Source organism: Malus sylvestris, chromosome 10 (assembly GCF_916048215.2).
Source record: "Malus sylvestris chromosome 10, drMalSylv7.2, whole genome shotgun sequence".
In the NCBI taxonomy this organism is placed as follows: domain Eukaryota; kingdom Viridiplantae; phylum Streptophyta; class Magnoliopsida; order Rosales; family Rosaceae; genus Malus; species Malus sylvestris.
The window spans coordinates 34,717,190-34,740,073 of NC_062269.1; the positions used below are offsets into that span (position 1 = coordinate 34,717,190).

The 22,884-nt window shown below is 36.1% G+C and overlaps 2 protein-coding genes and 2 long non-coding RNA genes across 4 annotated transcripts; 2 read left to right on the forward strand and 2 right to left on the reverse strand.

Moving 5' to 3' along the window:
• Positions 1-327: 327 nt before the first annotated feature.
• On the reverse strand, positions 328-3,579 carry LOC126586050 (uncharacterized). Its single transcript, XR_007610728.1, has 2 exons — positions 3,057-3,579; positions 328-2,404 (listed from the first exon to the last, which is right to left on the reverse strand). It is a non-coding gene; the product is annotated as an uncharacterized LOC126586050 (long non-coding RNA).
• On the forward strand, positions 3,571-7,163 carry LOC126586048 (uncharacterized). The gene is made up of 7 exons (XR_007610726.1): positions 3,571-4,835; positions 4,929-5,017; positions 5,959-6,130; positions 6,219-6,305; positions 6,560-6,613; positions 6,693-6,749; positions 6,829-7,163. It is a non-coding gene; the product is annotated as an uncharacterized LOC126586048 (long non-coding RNA).
• An 8,403-nt stretch (positions 7,164-15,566) lies between these two features.
• On the forward strand, positions 15,567-21,069 carry LOC126586029 (uncharacterized protein At4g19900-like). The gene is made up of 5 exons (XM_050250732.1): positions 15,567-17,070; positions 17,158-17,307; positions 19,300-19,434; positions 19,971-20,165; positions 20,477-21,069. The coding sequence occupies exons 1-5, from the start codon at positions 15,698-15,700 to the stop codon at positions 20,661-20,663; spliced, it is 2,040 nt and encodes a 679-aa protein (XP_050106689.1). The 5' UTR covers positions 15,567-15,697; the 3' UTR covers positions 20,664-21,069.
• A 36-nt stretch (positions 21,070-21,105) lies between these two features.
• On the reverse strand, positions 21,106-22,544 carry LOC126586033 (protein EXORDIUM-like 7). The gene has a single exon (XM_050250738.1). It carries the CDS (start codon positions 22,476-22,478, stop codon positions 21,462-21,464), a length of 1,017 nt encoding a protein of 338 aa, XP_050106695.1. The 5' UTR covers positions 22,479-22,544; the 3' UTR covers positions 21,106-21,461.
• Between the last annotated feature and the right edge of the window lie 340 nt (positions 22,545-22,884).

Genomic DNA, 22,884 nt, shown 5'->3' on the forward strand with positions numbered 1-22,884 from the left:
ATAGGATTTGGGGTTTCAAAGTTAAAACTCTATATGTGATCTCCATTGGTTATTAATGAATTTTCCTTTCTGTTTTCGCAAAAGATGTAAGCTTTTGCCAATTCAATATAAATTTTTGTGTCACTTTGAATTGTTTGTTTTGTCCAAATTTTCAGAATTAATTTATTAGTTTCACATTTTATGCTTTCAAAGACCACTTACTACTAGAAGAATAAGCTAAACCATTTAATCAAATTAAACTACAAGTTTACTGCACAAAACTGCTCATTTTGGTTTCATTTGACTGATTTGAATGTTTCATCACATAAGTATAAAGATAAAATTCGATTAAACGGAAGAACAAATACTAATTAAGTGAGAACATCATCAATTAAACATTGGCATCCAATATCGAGCCAAAGATAAGTTGGAAGGATCTAGCAAGCAGCGCCATTAGCCAACATTTATATCCAACACAATCACACAAATTAAACTCTCAACAGAAAAAGTTATATGTGGGAAAGAAAGAATGAATTACATGAAACAAGAATGTCAAAATAACGATGTAATCAACTTATTACGTGTTGTCACGCCACAAAGTTAAATCTTCCTTAAAGAAGCAACAATGAAATCCCCATGCAAGAGCTGTCCACTTTCCAATACTTGTTCAAGAGGAAAAGCTGAAAGAAACACTTTAACATATGGACTTTTAAAGTGAAAGAACAAGTATTTTCCACAAAAAAAAAGTGGAAGACTGACTCTGATTTCCAATACGCGTTACAAAGTGAAGAGAACGGTTTTCTACAAAGAAAAGTGTAAGACTGATCACTGTGAGAAATTTCCAGGAAGCTTCCCAGTTGGTAAGTGTTATCTTTCTTCACTTTTTCATTGCTCACTTAAGTTATTGGTTGTGACTTCTCTGCAACTTCCCAGCTTTCCCATTTTTCAAAATGAAAATAATTACGTCACCCACCAGTGGCGAAGTCAAGAATAAATGAATAAATGAGGAGAGGAGCGAATTTAAAAGCGTTAATAAAAAAAAAACATGGACAACCAAATCCTTTTACATGTTAGACAATATCGTTGTTTATAATGTATCAATACAAAGAAATATTGTTACAATTCTACAGGTGAGGTTTCAAGTTATAAAAATGTGGCATAATAGGTTCATTATTAATAAAAGAAAAAGCATCTCTTTCAATGTAAAAAACCAAGATATCATTCAACAATAGATTTCGATTTTACTACGCAGTGATGTTTTAAAATATTCATAACAATGTTTCTTATAGTTTTGTTCTATTATGTAGCTGTATAATGGAAAAAATTCTTAGACTCTTAATTTTATAGTACAGTCTTCTATATGACTAATAACTCTATAAATTAATAAAATCCTCTTTGTCAACCAAAAGATGATGAAAAGACAACTTATTCTTCTATCACAAAAAAAATGATGGGCAATAATGTAATTTCACATGTCTAAATTTTACTATTTTTTATTGAAATCTCACTTACATGTGATGTTAAAATATCTCTAATATTTAAAATTAAAAAAAAACCTCCCACTTCCCCACGTTCTCTCTCTATCTCTCTCTCTCTCCTCATTTTCTAAAAAAAATCTGTTCATACACACAAAGTGTGTAGGCAAATGCTAGTAATTAATTAAACTAACAATTTAATTAATCAATATCAATAATCACATAAATTATTTAATATCATATAAACTATTCAATAATCATTAATTCAATTCATCAATAATAAACCATTTCATTCATCAATAATCATATAATTCATATCAATAATAAATGATCAATACCATAAGTTATAATTCTGTATCAATTAAACACAATTTCATATTAAAGTATCAATTAGGAATTTAAATAAAAAAACTAGAAATTTAACTTAAAAATTAGCTTTAAAATCCGGCTTTGAAGTAGAAGCTGTTGACTTGGATTGGAACTGGAAGCCTCTGGCCAAGGCTTGGCTTGAAGGCTGGAAAGGAAGGGGGTAATCTGGGCAGAATAACTGATTTGGGTGAGGGGATTGGGAATTTGGGACTGGGAGAATGAAGGATTAATGGGGCCAAGTGCTCCCATATTGTATTATATAGTTTTTTTTTCATTAAAAATACGACGTTGGGGTTAATGGGGTGGTCCCCATATTGTATTATATAGTTTTTTTCATTAAATCAAACAAGGCTCAGTTCCTTTCGTTTTGGGCCTGAACTTTTCAGAAAAAATAGCCAACGCACACAGCAGCAGCAGAAAACATAACCATCACCTGCAAATTTTTCGAAGAACCAGAGGGACGGCTACTCGCTCATGGGCTTCATTTCCGACGAGAGGAGAGGCGGCTGACCCTCCTTGCTCCTCTGTAGCTTCGTCACTGTACATGAATGTTTGAATTCCTCCTCTATAATCTTCTATATCTATATATATAAAGGGAGAGCCCCAGTTTAGTGAAACATTCGATAATGTCAAAAATACCCTTACTTAATGACATAGCACAAATCAAGGATTTGATACCAAAAGAGGGATAAAATGGTACAAACATTAACTACAGAATTTGAAACGTGGGAGGAAAGTGAAAAAGAATAAACAGTCGCCAGTTCAGCTATCAGTTCTTCTTCAACTTCCCATGATTGAAACAAACGGAAAATTTGGAAAAGTAGCCAAATTTTTAATCATTAACAGAGTTTTAGCCAACAATTATAATATTTAATAATTTTAACCAAAATTTGACGTAAAAATACTTAAACACCCTTATTGACTGAAAATTGCTAAAACTATTTTCTGCAACTTCTTTTCTTTCGTCCCAACCGGCATCAAATCAAAATCGTCTAATTGATTCCACGATCATATGGCTATCTTTTTAATGTCAGATCTTCCAACGATCATCAAGGTCAGTGACGCTTTGATGCTCCAAAACCTTCAAATTGGACCAACTCAATATCAAATCCTCCATTGTCCGATTGAGTCCTAATTTCTCAACACAACCATTCCTCAAAACGGAGAACTGAAAATTGTAATTCCTGACTATATTGTCTGGAGAATCAAAGAATTCAAATTCAATTTCTTAACCTTGTCTGCAATTGCCAGCCATTGAAGCCATTTCTTCTTCACTACGCTTCCCTGAATTCACAATTTCCAAATTTGTCGCGGTAGATAGGAGTTAATCGCAAACACTGAAAGCGAAGAACAGAAAAGGATGGTAAGGTGGAAGAAGATGAGGCATATATTCACCTTCTTCTTCTTCTCCCGTTGAGATTCATGGTCGCGTCTCAGCACCACTGCGTTTTTGGAACTCTTTCTTTCTCATTCATTCATCCTTTGTTTCCCAAGAAAATTTGTCGAAAAATTATATGAAATCTTGCGGCTTTGATTTTGATTCGAGAATGATTACAATGAGTTTCAATTGAGTCTGAATGCCAATTCTTAAGGGTTTTGCAGAAATTGGGTTGAAATTTTATGTTGGTAATTTTCTGTCAACATCAAGGATGTTTAAGTATTTTCAGATCAAGTTTTGGTTAGAATTACGATAAATTACAATAGTTGGCTAAAATTCTATTTATGGACCAAAATTTGATCATTTTTCCAAATTTCCCAAACCAACGTGTTTGACGATTCCCACGATCGAAACTAGAGAGCATTTTAATGATTCCTACGATTTGAGTTCAGTTGAAGGTTCAACAATTACTACCCACATACCACCACTATATACAGATGAATAATCGAAAAAAACCCAATTTTTTGAACCAGAATCCGGGATGCGTTTTGGAACCCATCCTTCTTCACACCTTCGATCCCGGACGCCCACCTTCAGGAGCCCAGTCTCTTGGCCATTGCTCCTCTTCCTCTCTCTCTTCCCGATCGCGATATTCATTTAAGTTTTCCATTTTTTGCAAATCCCTAACCCCAACTTTCCTTACTATTTAGCTTTCGATTTCAACTTTTCATTCAACAAAATGCATGCTTTTAGGGTTTCTCAACCTTAATTTAATTATTCTTCATCCATTTTTCATCAATTTATGTCACTAATTTGGTCCATCTCTAATTCATTTGCTGGGAGAGGACATTGGAATACCCCGAGTGTTTAGTTGGGGTTTCGATTTGATTACAATTGGTTTTAATTTTGTCTCTTCTACATTCACCATTGCTGAAACGATGCTATATAGTATTGTTTAAGATGCTTTGGGTGAGCATTGTAATTGTGATTGTCAAAGATATTTCCATATGAAAAACAAATTAGTACTGTCAAACAACTAATTGTAATTGTGATGAGCATTGTAATTGTGCAATGGGTCTTTTCAAGTTGGGGGATCCCAACAAAGCAAAGGATGAAGGTCATGATTTGTAGGCACTCTTATTTACTGGATTGCAAAATACAATTGTATTTTTAAGTGATTGCATTTAAGTTCTAATATTTGGTTTATTAGAACTTATTTAAATTCCTCTGTGCTATATCTTCTTCTTTATTTTATAACTTTATGAGTTCCTTTTGTCTTCTTCTTACATTCTTATTTCAGAGAACTTTGCATATTTCGTTGAATTCTTAAACGAATTTTCTTGCTTTTTTATCTTTTTTTTACATATATCATGGAGACCCCTCCTCCGCGCATTTTCCGTATATATATAATTTCTTCATCTTAAGCCGGCAATCCGGAAAATAAACGTGAGAATGTACAAAACTCGGTGAGCGTTTCCCCACTTTTTTCCAATTTCAGTTTTTTTATTTGGTCCCATCATCTGCACACCGTTTTTTTTTTCTATCTTTCCTTCTGTGTCCTTAGTAGCTTCCATCACTCTTGCTCTCTCAAGATTGCACTGAGACAGAACACTCACTCACTCAAGGATGATCTGGTAAGCATTTTCTTTTTATGTGATACTCTCTCATATTTTCTGTGTTTTCTTGGTGGGTTTTGTGTTTACTGTAGTTAATTTTGGGTTTTGTAGAATGAGACAGCAAGACGGAAACTCGAAAACGAAGAAGTAGAGGAGGAGGTCGGTGATGAAAAGAGAAGCAAAAGTAAAAGGAAAAAAACGTGAGTTATTTTTTATTATTCTCCTTTTTTAAAGAGCAATTTTTGGATTTTTCTTTAATTAGTGTTTGGTTGTTGGGAAAATTGGGTAGCAAAGAAATTTGATTGTTTTGGTCGTATGAGGATAAAATCTTCTCAATTTAGCTTTTATTTGAATTTATTGGGTCCCACCCACATAGTGAGAAATGTGCCTTCATTTGAGGTTTCAGAGTAGTTGGAGGAAGTTAATTTAATTTACATTGTGTCTATATTTCTACAAATAATTTGCGTCTAGCAGCGGTTTATATTGTTTTTGTCTATTTAATGACTGAGAAAGTTTTGAAAGTGGATGTCTTTTTGTTGTTTTAAACACTTAAACTATACCAATATTGTTTGTATTGCATTAACAATGAATGGAATTTTGGTGTTTCTACATCTCCATATTTGGGTGTGGTACTGTCGTTAATCATCTAAAATCTCAATGCTCATATGTTTGATCAAATACCGAGTCTTTCTGGTTGTAAGCTGACATCAATTCATCTTTATGTCTCATTTTTTCTGATGACACTCATGTGTGACCCAAATGTATAAAATTTTGGACTCTACTTCCTTGCTCGCAGAATATGTTAAGGGATATATCATTGTTCTATTATTGCATGTATGCTAGACAAGCTTTAAAGTGCCTTTTGTTAATAGGTTATTTGGACTTTGAATAATTGGATCCTTTCTATTTCCATTGAGCTCAAGCAGTAAGAAAAGCTTTATTGTTGAGTAGATGAGATGACATCTGCTTTTGTCTCTTTGCCTTTAACATTTTCTCACAAGTTTATTAGCTACTTTTTGTTTTTACATTTCACCATGCAAACAAAGTATGAGACGATGGTGATGCATTGTAAGAAGGTTTAAAAATCATTGTACGTTTCTCTTGGTTGTGTTAAAAATTTATTAATTTTGTTTATTTACAGAAACTCCACAAGAAATGCAACAAAAAGTGAAGATGGCACCACCTAATAAAGATGAGACACCTAGCAGACGTGTTTCTATTTTTTCGCTTGGTTGGGGCATCTCCGTTGGGGTGAAAACTATTGATGTCAGCAAACTAATTCTCAAAGAGGTTAAAAAGAAGAAGCACGAGCAGTATGTATTCCTTAGCTTTCTTCTTAATTTTCTATAAATTGAAATTTTGGGAGGAAACATTGAACCTTATATATATCTTTTCATATAGGTGGCGCATGAAAAATGCTTTAGCAGAAATGATAACTGCAACTACTCCTCACATCATACGAACCTACAAAAAAGTTCAACAAATTAGGTATAATCCTACTTACCATGCCTATCTATCTTTGACAAATTTCTTTCTTCGTAATATGTTTGCCAATTAATTATTCATAATTATACAAAACACATGAATATCCTATCTGGATAATTATGTTGGTGCAGGAAGAAGATTAATCGTAACCATACAATTTTTCTATAATATTTTTTTATAGTTAAGAATGTAGTACATTCTATTGCATTAGTTTGAAATCAATCACATAAGCCTTATCAAACTTAATTTTGTAACAGTTCTACAAGCATCATACCTCTCTCAAACTGAAAAAGTTGAAGCATAGGATTAAGGTACAATATCACAATTACTTATTTCATAAATGTGATCACAATTTGCTAACTCGAACTTGACCAAATACTTACTTTACAGTCTTCTTCAAGCAATTGGAGAAAAAGTGTTGCTATGGACAAATTATCTAATATAAAGGTAATTATGTTATTCTACTCACTACTTATAATAATTTTTTTTTATAGTCAGACTTCTAATTTTCTCATATTATTTGTAGATGCACAATGAAAATGTGAAGCATCAAGTGAAAACAAATGGGTGGCAACCATGGCATTGATGTTGCAAGAAAACTTTAGTTTGTAGATATAGTTCATCTTTTACTCAAGATGAATGTTTTATTTTATTTTTAATGTTGCTAACTACAAACGTGTTTTCGAAACATATTGTAAGGTCTTTTTTTTTTTAGTTTCATGGATATGGATGTATTATAAAAATTCGCTCTTTGTAAGGTTTTTTTTCCTTTTCATTTTTTATTTGGTTTCTTGCATGTTTGTGAGATGCATTGCTTATGCAGGATGCCATGGATAAGAAATACTGAAAAGAAGGAAAAAAAATTGAAACAAAGAAGTTAGCTTGGTCTTAGAGAAGAATTCAGTATTGATTATTTTAAATGTTAGAAAAAAAATAACAGAAACAAGAAATTTGCTTGGTGTTGAACTTTAGACTTTAGAGGAAGTCAATGCAATAGTTAAGATTTAAAACGTAAATTATAAAATAAATAAAAAATGAAGACAAATTGGTAAAAAAATATAACTGAACAGAAAACTGTTTTGAAAAGTAATTAAATTAAAAAAAATATACACAATTATCCTCTCAAACTTTGTAGTTATTCGATTAAAAAGGTGAAACACACACCATGGCAAGTATTAAGATTAGTTGGCTGCACATGCTTATGTGCGTTAGTTTTTTTATGATTAATGTTGTGTCGGCATAAAAGTGACAAATCAGTTTGTAGGTGGAATGGGAATTGTAAGATATTGTCAAGAAAAATAGTATTTTATACTATGAGAAAGTCTTTAAAGGAAAAGATTTGTTATAAATAGGCAAAAGTAGAGAAATAACATTTGCTAAGAGCGAGGACGAAGTGGTGCAAAATATCACACTGACAAAAGTATTGCAGATCTTAGAAAATGAAGGATACTGAGAGTATTATATTTCTTCCTTTTTCTCTTCTTGATCTTCTTTATCTTTGAACAATCAAAGTGCTCTATTTATAGAGCCACTTCAATGGAAAATTACAAAATGATTACTATTTAGCTTGTGAGTTTATACTATACACATATGGGCAAACATACCCACTATTTAAAACACTCCCCCTTGGATGCTCACATATTAGTATCAATTGCCTCGTTAAAACCTTGCTTGGAAAAACTCAGTGGGAAAAAACCATAGCGAAGGAAAAAGAGTACAACTTTACCCGGATGGTGTTGAGCATGCTTATGTTGTCTCGTTAAAACCTTGATAGGAAAAACCCAATGGGAAAAATCCTAATCGAAGGAAAAATAGTACAACATGCATGTATCATGGATGCTCCCCCTGAATTGTATCTCCCCCTGATTTCGCATTCTTCAAATTTGTAAGCCGACGTAATCCGATTCCCTGCACCAACTTCTGAAATGTGCACTTTGGTAGAGATTTGGTGAACAAGTCTGCTAAATTTTCATTGGAACGGATTTGTCTGACTTCAATAACTTTACCCTTATGAAGCTCATGTGCACTGAAAAATCTTGGAGATATGTGTTTAGTCTTATCACCCTTGATGAATCCTTCCTTCATCTGGGCGACACAGGCTACATTATCTTTATGGATGACAGTTGGAGTGTCTGTCTTTGAAGGTAGACCACATGAATTCCTGATGTGATGAATCATTGATCTTAACCAAGAACATTCACGACTTGCTTCATGTAAAGCAATTATTTCCGAGTGATTGGAAGATGTAGCAACTAGCGTTTGCTTCGTTGATCGCCATGAAATTGCAGTATCTCCATTAGTGAACACATATCCATTTTGTGAGCGGGCTTTATGCAGATCGGAGAAAAAACCAGCATATGCGTATCCAACAAGGATCTGTTCATTTATGGGCTTGTCTGAGTAGAAGAGACCCATATATGTTGTCCCACGAATGTATTATAGAACATCTTTGACTTCCTTTCAATGACGAATTGTTGGAGCAGAGCTATACCTGGCTAACAAGTTAACTGAAAAAGTTATAACTGATCTAGTACATTGTGCTAAATACAATAAAGCACCTATTGCACTTAAATATGGTACTTCTGGACCAAGGACCAGTTCATCATCTTCTTTTGGATGGAATGGATCTTTCTTAATGTCCAAAGAACGAACTACCATTGGGCTGCTAAGTGGATAAGTTTTATCCATGCCAAATCGTTTCAATATTTTTTCAATGTAAGCTGATTGATGGACCAAAATTCCATTAACACAATGCTCGATCTGCAGTCCGAGACAATATTTTGTTTTCCCAAGGTCTTTCATTTCAAATTCGCTTTTCAGATATTCAGCAGTTTTGTTGAGCTCTTCAGAGGTTCCAACTAGGTTCATATTATCGACGTATACTGCCACTATAGCAAATCCAATATTTGATTTATTAATGAACACACAAGGGCATATGACATTGTTGGCATATCCTTCTTTAATCAAATACTTACTGAGACGATTATACCACATTCGCCCAGATTGTTTTAGCCTATATAGTGATCGCCTTAATTTGATTGAGAACATATCTCGTGGTTTGTTAGTTGCTTTAGGCAACTTAAGTCCTTCTGGGACTTTCATATATATGTCTGTATTTAATTCTCCATATAGATACGCGATGATGACATCCATAAGGCGCATGTCAAGTTTTTCTGAAATCACCAAACTTATTAGTAACGGAACGTAATTGCATCCATTATAGGAGAGTATGTCTCTTCATAATTAATTCCAGATTTTTGTGAAAAACCTTGTGCAACGAGTCGTTCTTTATATCTTGCAATCTCATTTTTCTCGTTGTGTTTCCTTGTGAGTACCCATTTGTAACCTACAGGGTTCACACCAGGGGGTTTGGACTACTGGTCCAAAAACACTTCGTCTTTCCAAGGAATTTAATTATGCATGGATTGCATCTTTCCACTTAGGCCAATCTTGTCTTTGTCTGCATTCATCAACAGAGCAGGGTTTAATATCATCACTTAATATAATTTCAGTGGTTATTGCAAATGCAAACATGTCGTCGATGATTATTTCATTTCGATCCCACAATTCATTAGTACATGCATAATTTATGGATATTTCTTTGCTTTCATGTACTTCTGTCTCTTCAGGGACATGTGTCTCATCAAGGATATTTTCTTTTTCTAGAAGTACAAAATCATGAATTGTGGATTTATCATTCAATTTCTTTTCTTGAATGATATCATTTGGGTTCAACTGTGCCCTTATCTTTCTCTTTCGAGGGGCTGAATATTTTGAACCTGGGGGTCTACCACGCTTTAGGCGTGCACTGGATGAATCATTCGTTGCCACTTTATTTTGTCCAACAGGGACATTAATTCTTACAAGTGCGTTTGCAGCTGGTATATGTGACTTTGTCACTTTCGAAGCATCATTAAATGCATCTGGTATTTGATTAGCAATACCTTGAAGATGAACGATCATTTTCACTTCATTTTCACATTGATTGCTTCGTGGATCAAAATGAGATAAGGTGGAAACAACCCATGTTAGCTCTTGCCGTTCTTCTGGAACGGTATTTTCTTCCCCTAACAACTGGAAAACTGTTTCATCAAAATGACAATCAGCAAAACGAGCTGTAAACATATCACCAGTCAAAGGTTTCAAATATCTAATGATAGATGGTGAATCAAAACCCACATAAATTCCCAGTCTGCGCTGAGGTCCCATTTTAGTTCGTTAAGGCGGTGCAATAGGCATATAAATAGCACAACCAAAAACTTGTAAATGTGAAATATTTGGCTGATGTCCAAACACGAGTTGTATTGATGAGTATTGGTGGTTGGTTATGGGTCTCAGTCGAACCAATGATGTTGCATGTAAGATGACATGTCCTCACGTAGAGACTGGCAATTTCGTTTTCATGAGCAGAGTGCGAGCTATTAATTGAAGTTGCTTGATAAATGCCTCTGCTAAACCTTTTTGGGTGTGGACATAAGGAACATGATGTTCAACATCAATGCCCAGTGTCATGCAGTAATCATCAAAGGTTTGAGACGTAAATTCACCAGTGTTATCAAGTCGAATGGACTTAATGAGATGATCTGGGAACTATGCTCGCAATTTAATTATCTGAGTAAGAAGTCTCGCAAAAGCTACATTTCGAGTAGACAATAGGCAAACATGTGACCATTGGGTAGATGCATCAACCAAAACTATAAAATATCGAAATGGTCCACAAGGTGGTTGAATAGGTCCACAAATATCCTCTTGAATTCTTTGAAAAAATGATGGGGATTCATCATCAACCTTTAGTTATGATGGTATAATTACCAACTTCTCTTGGGAACAAGCCTTGCAAGGGTTATCATTTGAGACATCAATGTGTCTGCTCAATAATGGATGTCCATTAGAGTTGGTAATGATTCTACGCATCATGGTAGATCCTGGATGACCTAGACGGTTATGCCAAAGCATGTAAACCTTTGAATCAATGAACTTCTGATTCATGACAGTATATGCCTCAACTGTCTTTATGTATGTATAATACACTCCACTCGATAAACCATGCAACTTCTCAAATATATGCTTTTGGGTATCATTGGAGGTAATGCATAAATATTCCACATTTTTTACACTTTTTGTTTCAATGTGGTATCCATTTAGATGTATGTCTTTAAAACTCAACAAATTTCAAATGGATCGAGTAGCATATAATGCATTCTTTATGGATAATATTGTTCCATTTGGTAACATAATCTGGGCTTTTCCTGAGCCTTCAATTACATCTGATTACCCTGATATTGTTGTTACCTTTACTTTTGCAAGTACCAAATTCGAGAAGTACTTTCGATCTCGAAGTATTGAATGCGTGGTTGAGCTATCTGCAAGACAAAAGTCTCTGTCATTGCTCTTATTTTGAGACTAACCATAATTTTTATCCATGTTCTCTGAGTAAAGAAAAAGCAGTTTATTCATACTGGAATACTACTTTTATTGAATTGAAAATGTGAGCATTAAACAACAAGTACAAATAACAAGAGTACATTAAACATAAATAATTCAATCGGACCCATAAACTTCATTCCCTCTTTCATTAATAAAGTCTATAGCATCCAGGTGGGTTGTGTTTAACTGTCCTGATAAATTGGTCACTGGATCAGGTGTTTTCATTGGTTGAGCCTGGTCGAATAAATTGATCTCGACACCCTTCTCCTTGAATGAGGCTTGATACAGTTCCACCAGATGCTTTGGGGTGCGATAAGTACGCGCCCAATGTTCGTTGCCACCACACCTATGGCAAACTCATTCAGGATTTCTATGAGTGTTCATATGAGTTTTTCCTTTCTAGCGATTTGCATTTTTAAAGCTCGGGCTTGGATTATGCCTTGGAACTTGGTTGTGAAATTGGACACCATGGTTTTTGCCTTTCCCGTTCCACCGGCCTCGCTTGTGGCCACATCTTTGTTTGTAATTATTGCCACGGGAGGATATGATGTTCCTTTCAAGGGAAGCAACATTCACTTATGGGAACGGTGTTGATCCAGTAGGTCGGGAATTATGATTTTTCATCAGAAGCTCATTGTTCTGTTCAGCTACCAGGTCGGGAATTATGGTTTTTCATCAGGAGCTCATTGTTCTGTTCAGCTACCGGGATCACATATATCAGCTGGTTGTAATCAGTGAAGCCTCGCGCTCTATATTGTTGTTGCAGGAGCATGTTAGAGGCACGAAATGTGCTGAAAGTCTTTTCCAATAACATTTCCTCAGTAATAGTATCCCCACAGAGCTTCATCTGAAAGGTAATTCTGAACAATGCCGAATTGTACTCAACCACTGACTTGAAATCCTAGATCCTTAGGTGAGTCCAGTCATAGCGAGCTCTTGGAAAAATCACCGTTGTCAGTTGATTGTATCTGTTTCTCAAGGCCTTCCAGATGGCTAATGGATCTTCAACCGTTAAGTACTCGCTCTTTAGTGTCTCATCAAGATGGCGACGAATAAAAATCATGGCATTTGCCCGATCTTGAGAGGATGACCTACTCTCTTCCCTGATGGTATCTCCAAGATTCGCTGCTTCCAGATGGATCTTGGTATCCAGTACCGAGGTAAGGTAATTTTTTCCAGTAATGTCCAGGGCAGCGAAATCAAGCTTTGCCAAGTTTGCCATTTTCTTTTCTAAAAGAAAAATGAGGTGTGTAAGAACTTGCAATAATATGTGTTCTGGAGGAATATATTGTTAGAACTTCTGATTCTTACAAATTTTTGATCTTCAGGTCAAAATGTTAAGTACTCAAAACTTCAGGCTCGATATTTACATAATTAATGAGAAGGGTAATTGTACCGCACCATTCTCATCGAAACAAGTATAGGATGGGCGATTATTCTGCACCACTTTAAACAGCAGGAAAATTTAAATATATCGAGTAAGGTGGACGATTATACCGCACCACCTAAAATTGCGATAAAATTTAAATACCCAAAACAGGATGGACGATTATACCGCACCACCTAAAATTGCTATAAAATTTAAATATGCAAAGCAGGGTGGACGATTATACCGCACCACCTAAAATTGCGATAAAATTTAAATATGCAGAGCATAATGGGTGATTATTCCACACCACCTAAAATTGTGATAAAATTAAATAGCAGGTAAATTTAAATATGCAGGATAGGGTGGGCGATTATACCGCTCCACTTAAAATTTGTAGTAAAATTAGATCTGCAATCCAAAATAGGCGATGATACCGCACCATCTTGGATTGCATAAATAAACACTGGGTTAGTAGTCAAGAGTTACACCAAACAAGAAATCAAAGATATAAGTAATTGCTAGGTTGAGAACTAGAAGTAAACATGGTGCAAACAGTTCTTCGCGATGGTATATTCAGCAATTGAGGCAGAGGAAGAAGAAGAACAATAAAAACCTTAGAGGAAACATTTTTTTTTTCGATGAAGGGAAATGAGAAATTATTAGAGATTCGTGTTGATAACGTGTTATAAATAGGTAAAAGTAGAGAAATAACTTTTGCTAAGAGCGAGGACGAAGTGATGCAAAATATCACACTGACAAAAATATTGCAGATCTTAGAAAATGAGGGATACTAAGAGTATTATATTTCTTCATTTTTCTCTTCTTGATCTTCTCTGTCTTTGAACAATCAAAGTGCTCTATTTATAGAGCCACTTCAATGGAAAATTACAAAAGAGTTACTATTTAGCTTGTGAGTTTATAATATACACATGTGGGCAAACATACCCACTTTTTACAACAAGATTCTCATTTTTTTTTTATAAAAATGGAGATTAGATGTGGAGTCCATACCACATCGAACTTTAACGATCATAACCGTCTATTTTTTAAGTTGTACCTTATAGATCATCCTTGCAAAATATTAGCCAAATCAGAAGTATTTAAGGCATCTAATTGGGTTAAAAAAATAAACGAATACTTTATTTACAAGAAACAATGAAATTTGATCTTGATAATTAAATAGGCAAATGGTTTCGAATTGAATTGAATTTTTGCAAGAATGATCTATGAATCGAGATTTACAAAATAGACAATTCGGATCGTTAAAATTCGATGTAGAGTGGACTTCACACCTAATCTTCATTTTAAAAAATAGGGATCATTTACATAAAGGGCCTGTATACCATGAAGCACAAACCCTACATACTCATCATTATCAATTTTTAATAACATATATTAAAGCGAGTTGTATTTTGTAGTGTTGGAAGGAAAAGATGATATGTGAATTCTTACTCTTAAACTCAATGTCGTAGATTAATTGTTTATTTTGTTTTCTTACAATATTATTTGGTTCCTTGCTATATTTCTTCATTTATTTGTTACAAACCTATTTGAATGTGCTTGCAAGGACTTTTTTTATTATTTATTATTTATTATTATTGTTTTATCACATATTTTACACTCGACTTAATTACGTTTTATTTCCTTCATCACTTAAAAACGTCTTGCATTAGTTGTTTTAATTTCATTGTAATTGTCCAATTACCTCACTAAATAAATTGAAAACAACTAATGTAAGACATCTTTAGAGGTGCTACGTGTTAGGGTTTGAATATCAGCCAATGATGTTTCGTCTACCTTTTTTTTAATTTACATCTACATACTATTGCGTCAATAAAACTATGTAGATACTATTGTTATGATGTGCGCACACGCACAATTTATGAAATAATCACCTTAAAAAATATAAAATTATCTAAAGAAACACATCTTTGGGGCGCGTATCGCCCGTGATGTAAAAATGTCTCTCCCATGCGCGTGAGTGCGTGCGGAGAGGCTAGTATTACTTTATGAGGTCTCGTGTTCAGGTAATCTTTTTGAGGTTTTTTGTTCAACTATCATTTCTAAGGTCTTATGTTCCGGTCTTTTATTGTTTGGAGGTCATGTGTTTGAATTTCTTCTAATATTGCTTTATTTGGTTTTGTATTCAAATATCCTCACCTTGTTAATAAAAAACAAAAACTTAGGGTATTGAGCCACAAATTAGGTTAGTGTGTCGAAAACATGGTCTATTAAATTTAGTGTACTGGATCGTATTCTTAACAAAATACAAAATCTCTCCTTTAACTGAATTGTTTATAAAAAAATTCCTACGTGAATTTTGGTCGGGCCCATCCTCTCCGATTATTTCCACCAAGTTCACCAGGTACATAATCTGAGCTTTTAAAATTTAATTCAACAATTATAAATAAAATCTATAATAACTTGAGCCGTTAGATTAAATTTCAAAAACTCTACTTGAAAAGAATCGGAGGATTCTTTTCCAGATTTTTTAACATTCCCCTTGACTGTATCACTGAAGACACTCACCTATCTCTCTCTTGTCTCACTGCCCACTTCCGATGACACCCGATTCCGTTAACTCCCAAACGGCCCCAAAATGCTGAGAAGTATTCGATCCCGGCGGCCCCACCGACCGCGTTACGGCGTTTACATCTGCGCCGTTATCTCCGCTCTCCTCCTCCTCCTCTCCGTCTCTCTCCTCTACACTCGCCTTTCTCACTCCCAATCTCACCACTTCCACTACCGTCACCAGAACCCCGATTCCCAATACGACGACGTTTCTCTCACCAACCCCCTCGTCTCCGATGAGGGCAACGACGTCGGCTCCATCGCCACCGAGGACAAGATCGACGAGCTCGACGACGTCGTAGAGGAGACACCCAAAGACGAGGAAGTGGACGATGAGGACGACCCCCAATCGGAGATTTCGCAATCTAGGGTTTCCGGTTATGTATTCGATCACGTGACTGGGGTTATCAGGAGGGGTTTCAATAAGCGTAAAATTGAGGATTGGGAGGAGGATTACAATGGGTTTAACATGGGATTGGGTGCATTGGATAAGAGCAAGGTGGCGTTCGGATCGGACGATGTGCCGGTGGATATGGAGGTGCGGCGGAGGATGAGTGAGGTGGCGGGTATTGAGGACGCGCTATTGCTGAAGGTGGGGAAGAGGGTTTCGCCGCTAAGGGAGGGGTGGGGGGAGTGGTTTGACAAGAAAGGCGATTTCCTGAGGAGGGATAGGATGTTTAAGTCCAATGTGGAGAAGCTGAATCCGTTGCACAATCCAATGCTGCAGGACCCTGATGCGGTTGGGGTTACTGGGTTGACAAAGGGTGATAAGGTGCTGCAGAAATGGTGGCTGAATCACTTTAAGAAGGTCCCGTTTCTCGGGAAGAAGCCGCTGGGAGTTTCGGGGAGGCCCCGAGAAGTGAAGCTCCGGGAAAATGGCCGCGAGGGTAGGAAAATGGAGAGTGATGGTGGAGATGGTGTTGTGAATGGAAGGGGAAATGGAATAGGTGTAGGAACAGAAGTTGCTGAAAATGAGAGTAAGGGTTTGAATTCAGGTTCAAGTGGTAATTCTAGTACCGACAGGAATTTGTCTTACATGAGTAATGTGAGTGATAAAGCGATTGGGAACACCGTTGAACAAATTAGTGAGTCGGATCCGGATCAAGTGGGTGGCTTTAAGGATGAGTTTTCAGGTGTGATATATGCAGATGGCAAGAGATGGGGTTACTATCCCGGTTTGGACCCGCTTTTATCATTCTCTGATTTTGTGGATGTGTTTTTCAGGAAGGGGAAATGTGAGATGAGGGTTTTTATGGTGTGGAATTCTCCCCCTTGGATGTATACTGTAAGACAGCAGCGGGGACTTGAGAGTTTACTATCCCGTCATCGAGATGCCTGTGTTTTGGTGTTGTCTGAGACAATTGAGCTTGATTTCTTTAAAAATAACTTTTTGAAGGACGGGTACTTTTTCAAACTTTGCTTATTTGATACATTTATTTGTTGGTTTTCTAATTTTCATTTTGTACTGAGGCAATTCTTTTTCCATAGTTACAAAGTTGCTGTTGCTATGCCAAATCTTGATGAATTACTAAGGGATACACCGACCCATATATTTGCTTCTGCCTGGTCCGAGTGGAGAAAGACCAAGTATTATGCTACTCATTACAGTGAGCTCGTCCGCCTTGCTGCTCTCTACAAGTAAGGTTATTTAATTGCAGATCTGTCCTTCTATGGGTCAGTCAATTTTTATTTTAATTTTAAATCCAGTTGGGACAAATGTGAACGTTTTGATTTGGATGGACAAAAGAGTACCGCTGAAGAGTGAAGAAAATGCATGAGAAATCTAAGTTCTTGTCAATTTACTTTAATGGTAGTTTAAGTTTTACCGTAGCTATTCAACACCGTCAATCTGATATGCTTGGGTAGGCATAATCCATGGCCCTAACTTTTGTCTTTCTTGTCATTAGGGTACACAAAGTTTTAAAGAGTTAGAGTTGCGTTAGGATTCATTATTTTTGTTGAAATTAAATGCACAATCCCATTCAGCTTTTGGCTAGGAGCTTTCACCAGTTCAGAGCAGGAACTTAAACTAAGGGCTAAAAGCCTAAAAGTTTTAATATTTAACCGGCTTTTTAGCCAAAATGGTCCCTGAGATTTGCATAACTCCTCACTCCGGTCCTTGAGATTTGAAATCAATAGAAGTGGTCCCTGAGATTGTCTACCGTGAATCATTTTGGTCCTTGGGTGAAAACTTATGTTAAATAAGGATCAAAATGACAAAATTAACCTCAATTTAATAAACAATAGACCAAAATAGTTTGATCAAAATTGAGGGTATTTTGTCATTTCATTCTTATTTTATGGAGATATTTCACAGAATGACCAAAATGATTGATTGTGGACAAACTTAGGGACCAATTCTATCTATTTCAAATCTCAGGAACCAAAATGAGGAGTTATGCAAATCTCATGGACCATTTTTGCTAAAAAGCCATATTTACCACTTGCCAATCTATGGAGGAGATAATGGGTAGAAGTAGGATTCAACATAATATTTTAAATCGATCGTTTCATACATGCCGACCCCACTTAGTGGGAATAGGCTTTGTTGTTGTTGGTTGTTTCATACATTATAGATATATCAGAATGGAAATTTTCGCCTTTTATGTTTCTGTTTATATCCATTTTATATAATTTGGTATTTCATCAAAAAATAAAAAGAGAAATTCTGTCACTTCGGCTTAGAAGAAGACTATCCGGCTGTTACTTGGTTAAAAAGAAAACTACAGCCATTGGCAACTTTGGGTGAGATGGTAGTAACTATCCACAGGTTGTTGATTCTTTACTTACTACCTTAGGCAATGAATTTAGCAGAATAGCTACAAGTTAGTATGGAGTTTGACATCTCATATTAACTGGACCTGCACAATTGTAGTCAACCATGCAATAATTTTCAAGCATTCTTGAGTGGGCACTATTAGTCTATTAGTTCTCCTTGTCGTTGCTAATGTTGTGAAGGGAGTTTAAACCTTAATCTTTCCTAATTGAATTTCATCTCTATACAAATTTTTTTTTTGAATTGTTTGTTGTAACAGATCTGTGTGCTATAAGTTTTTGTTGTAAAGAGGGAAATCAAATGATTTCTTTTCCTTTTCTGGCGTGTAGAGAAGTATGAAGTATTGTTTAGGCAAAATGTAGTTCCTCTTCCTGAAGTTTTTGAGTTTCGTTCCTCCATTTTCACTTTCAGCAAAAATTCTTAAACAAATAAATGAGCTCAAGAGTTTTCATGGTAGTTGCTTTAGTGGTGAGTTTTAACAAATCAATGAGCTCCATTTTCACTTCAGCAAAAAATTCTTAACAAATAAATGAGCTCAGAGTTTTCATAGTATGTGCTTGAGCAGTTGAGTTTTAAAGAGACTGCAAGTTTGCTAGATGAGCTCAATGCAACTAAAGAAGAGTTAAGTTTCCTGCTGAGCATATCATGGAAAACTTAACGCTTGTGATTACTTTTTAGGTTCAGAGTTTTCATTCTTTATGCCAATCTTAAGCATGGCCATTATCATCCTGTCTGATATGATCTGGTTATGTGTTACGTTTTGGATTATATGTGCAAACAGAATGGTGCATTAAACATGACATTTTTCTGTTGAGTTTAAAGATCTCCCTAACTTCATTTCTTTGCATTTGTAGATACGGAGGAATATATCTTGATTCTGATATCATAGTTCTGAAGCCTTTATCATCACTTCACAATTCTGTTGGTAAAGAGGATCAACCTGCGGGAAGTTCTTTGAATGGTGCTGTAATGGCATTTAATAGGAGGAGGTATGAACATGACTTCATCTCTAATTGTGGGAATCAAAGTACTATTTCTGTTGAAATCATTTTGAATCAGAACAGACTTGTATTTATCATTGAATGTTAATAACGACATTTGTTTTCCTTTTTATCTAAGTGTGCTTTTTATATGGGTGCATTGCATAGAGTACTAGAGTTCTAAACCATAAACAGGAGCTTTCAATGGTTCTTCCTGACATTACACTAAACCCTAAACCCTTAACCCTTCAAAATAATTATGTTTGTTTGTGTGTGTACTGGGCTATATGTTTGCGTGTTTTATGTGTCTTAAATTGTTTTGAATTGCAAACCCTTTATTGGGTAAACGCCAAAGAGAGTCCAGGAGAATCACATGAAAATTAGGAAATTGTGTTATATTTGAAAATTTAGTGGCATTGATCTTTTACATTTATTAGACGTCCTATTACAAATTTGAGTGGCACTGATGAGGAAAATTATAAACTAGTATATTTGATTTGTATAAAAATTTTGGATTTTGATATTTGGTTCACTTTTCCATGCAGCCCCTTCATAATGGAGTGCCTGAAAGAGTTTTATATGACATATGATGATACTCGTTTGAGATTGAATGGGGCTGATCTTTTGACAAGAGTTGCACGAAGGTTTTTGAGTAGTCGTAATAAATCAGTTAGACAGCTGGAGCTGAAAGTGCAGCCTTCTTTCATATTTTTTCCAATTGCTTCTCAGAATATCTCAAGGTAATCTTATATGAATTCTTTTCCAATGGAGAGGAGTGTTGTGGGCTGTGAGTGCCTATCAATCTGTGAAAAGTCACCTTTGATCGCCACTCATTTTCCGCAGCAGTCCTGGAACATTCATCCCGCATTGAAGAAAACCCCATCTTCTGATTTCTTACACTTATGTGTTTTATATTTGGATGCATGCTGGTGCATTTATTCAAATATTCTTGAACCTCTTGTGCTTTTGTATAGCAGTTTTTAACTTTTGGTTTACAATTCTCCCATGAGCTTTCTTCCTTTATGAATTAACTCAATTGATGTGGAAACAGATACTTCACTGCACCGTCAACAGAGACTGAAAAGGCTCAACAAGATGCCCTGTTCAGAAAGATTCTAGATGAGTCGTTAACATTCCATTTTTGGAACAGCTTGACCTCTGCTCTCATTCCAGAGCCAGAGAGCCTTGCTACCAGACTTATTGACCACCCTTGTATCCGATGCACTGATGTGTTGTGAGTTAACATAATTCCTCTGGTTGGTTGGTACCGAACGGGCCAATAACACTGAAGCTTATCAAGTTTTCACTTCCTGTCAATAATTAAAAGATAAGTGCAAGCCCGTTCGTGTAGCTGTAAGATCGTGTATCTTCTCTGTATGCTCATGAAAAGACGGAGTTCTTTTCTTTGTGAAATGCTGGTAGAAGCTCTGTTGTATTTGGAAGTTATTTTTTCGATCTAGCTAGTTTCTGAGGTGGCTCTTGTTGTTTAATCACTAGTCTGTGCCATTCTTCTTCCGAGTATCACGGGTGAAAGGTTTTGAATTCTACGTTGGTTCGGCCAACGTTTCAGGTTTCAGCTGTAGTGAAGAAACTATTTGTTACTAGTTTACATGGAAATATAGAAAGATGTCTGATTCTTTGTTATATATGCCCTCTCTCTCTCTTTCTCTCTCCAGAATGTACATAATATTATTTATTCATATGGTGGTACAATTGCAAAATAGTGCCTTTACTTGCATCTTCTACATCAATTATTCATTACAAAAAAAGCAGCGTATAAATAGAACAAGCAAAGCATGAAAGTGCTTTTGTCCAGTCTCCATGACAACCGCTAATAAGTAAAAATTTCCAACAAATCAAGCATCCTAAATCGCCAATCCCTTTACCAATAGGGCCCTCCACCCTTTTGAATCATTTGATTACATAATTACATCCCTCTCTCTCTCTCTCCTCTGACCTCAAAAGCAAGAAAGAGATCCATAAGCACTTTTGCACAAAAGCATTAAGCAGCTGTTAACCACAGTTCCATCCTCCTCCTAGTCCATAGCATTGGGACCAAAGCATCTTCTTTTCACAGGGTTCCAAATCCACTGTACCAAAAACTTTCTTCCTTTCACCCCATTTACATTAAACCCATTTCCCCATCTGTCCTTTGAAACCGCCCCAACATACCCTCCGCCCCCGCCACTACCATAAACCCCCAGACACAAATCTGCAATTTCTGTCGGTGCAGTTGGATCATCGCCTGCGTACCACGCATTCACAAGCGGGTTGCTCGAGACCTCCGCTAGCTCATGAGCTATCACACTTATCATCCCATCAGTGCCCGCGTCCCCGTTGGGCGCGCGCATAATGGTGTTCCCTCCAGGTGTGCCTGGTGGCGGCCGGCCTGAGTCCTTAGGCCAGGCAAAAGGGTAAGCGCATACGCCCGGACACTGACTCCCGCTATAACCCACCCATGCATACGGCACAGTCACACCAACTAGGGTTGGAAATGTGAAGTAGTGAAAACCACATACCGCCCTGCAGAAGTCTTGAACCCTAACATCAGATGAGCTCAGAACTAAGTAAACGCCGTTTCTCGGGTTGAGAGGCAAGGCTCTTGGATGTGAAGTGACAGCATTTTTTATGATGGACTGCATCGAAAGGCGGCTGAGAGAGCTTCCATGGGAGTATGAAGAATCGTAAAACTCTCCGGAGAGAGCAATGGTTCTAGTGATGTTTGAGCATGTTTGATCAGTGTAGAGCCTCACAGTGCTCCACCAATCAGCAACAGAAGGGTAAGGGGCAGGAGAGGAGAGAGAGTAGAGGAAGTCTCTAATGGTGGATTGATGAGTAGGGTTCCAGTGGCCATACCATATAACATAAAGGTTGATGGGAGAAGCAAGGACAGGACCCATATGGTACTGAAGGTCCACCAGATCAGATGAACCCTCATAGTTTTTGGCTTGGTTGAATTGTGTGTTCTGGCTCCATGAATATTGAGCCAGAATTGTAAAGAAAAAAAATGAAGAGAAGAAGAAGAAGAAACTGCAAAGTTGCAGATTTTGCATGTTTAATGGTGGGTGGTGAGAGACTTGGAGTGGGAGGTTCTTATAGAGAGAGAAACCAATGAATGTAAATAATGGGGTTGGTGAAGATTCTTATATTATAATTTTTGCTTGTGGTGATGAGCAGTTGTTTGCATGTTTTGCATAATTTCAAGTCCTCGTCTACTTTTTAATGATAACTATGTTGTTTGCATTTCTTTTGTTTTGGTAACCTTTTTCGGTTCTTATACATTTTTATTTATTTCTGGTATTTAGATCGAAGAAATAAAGAATGAATCAAGAGACATGTAAACATGGATGTGTACAAAGAAAAAAGGAATTGTTAAAATTATTTCCCTTTACTTTTCTATCATTATAAGAAGAAAAAAGAAATTGCAAACATGCTCATCGAAACTCTATTTTATTGTAC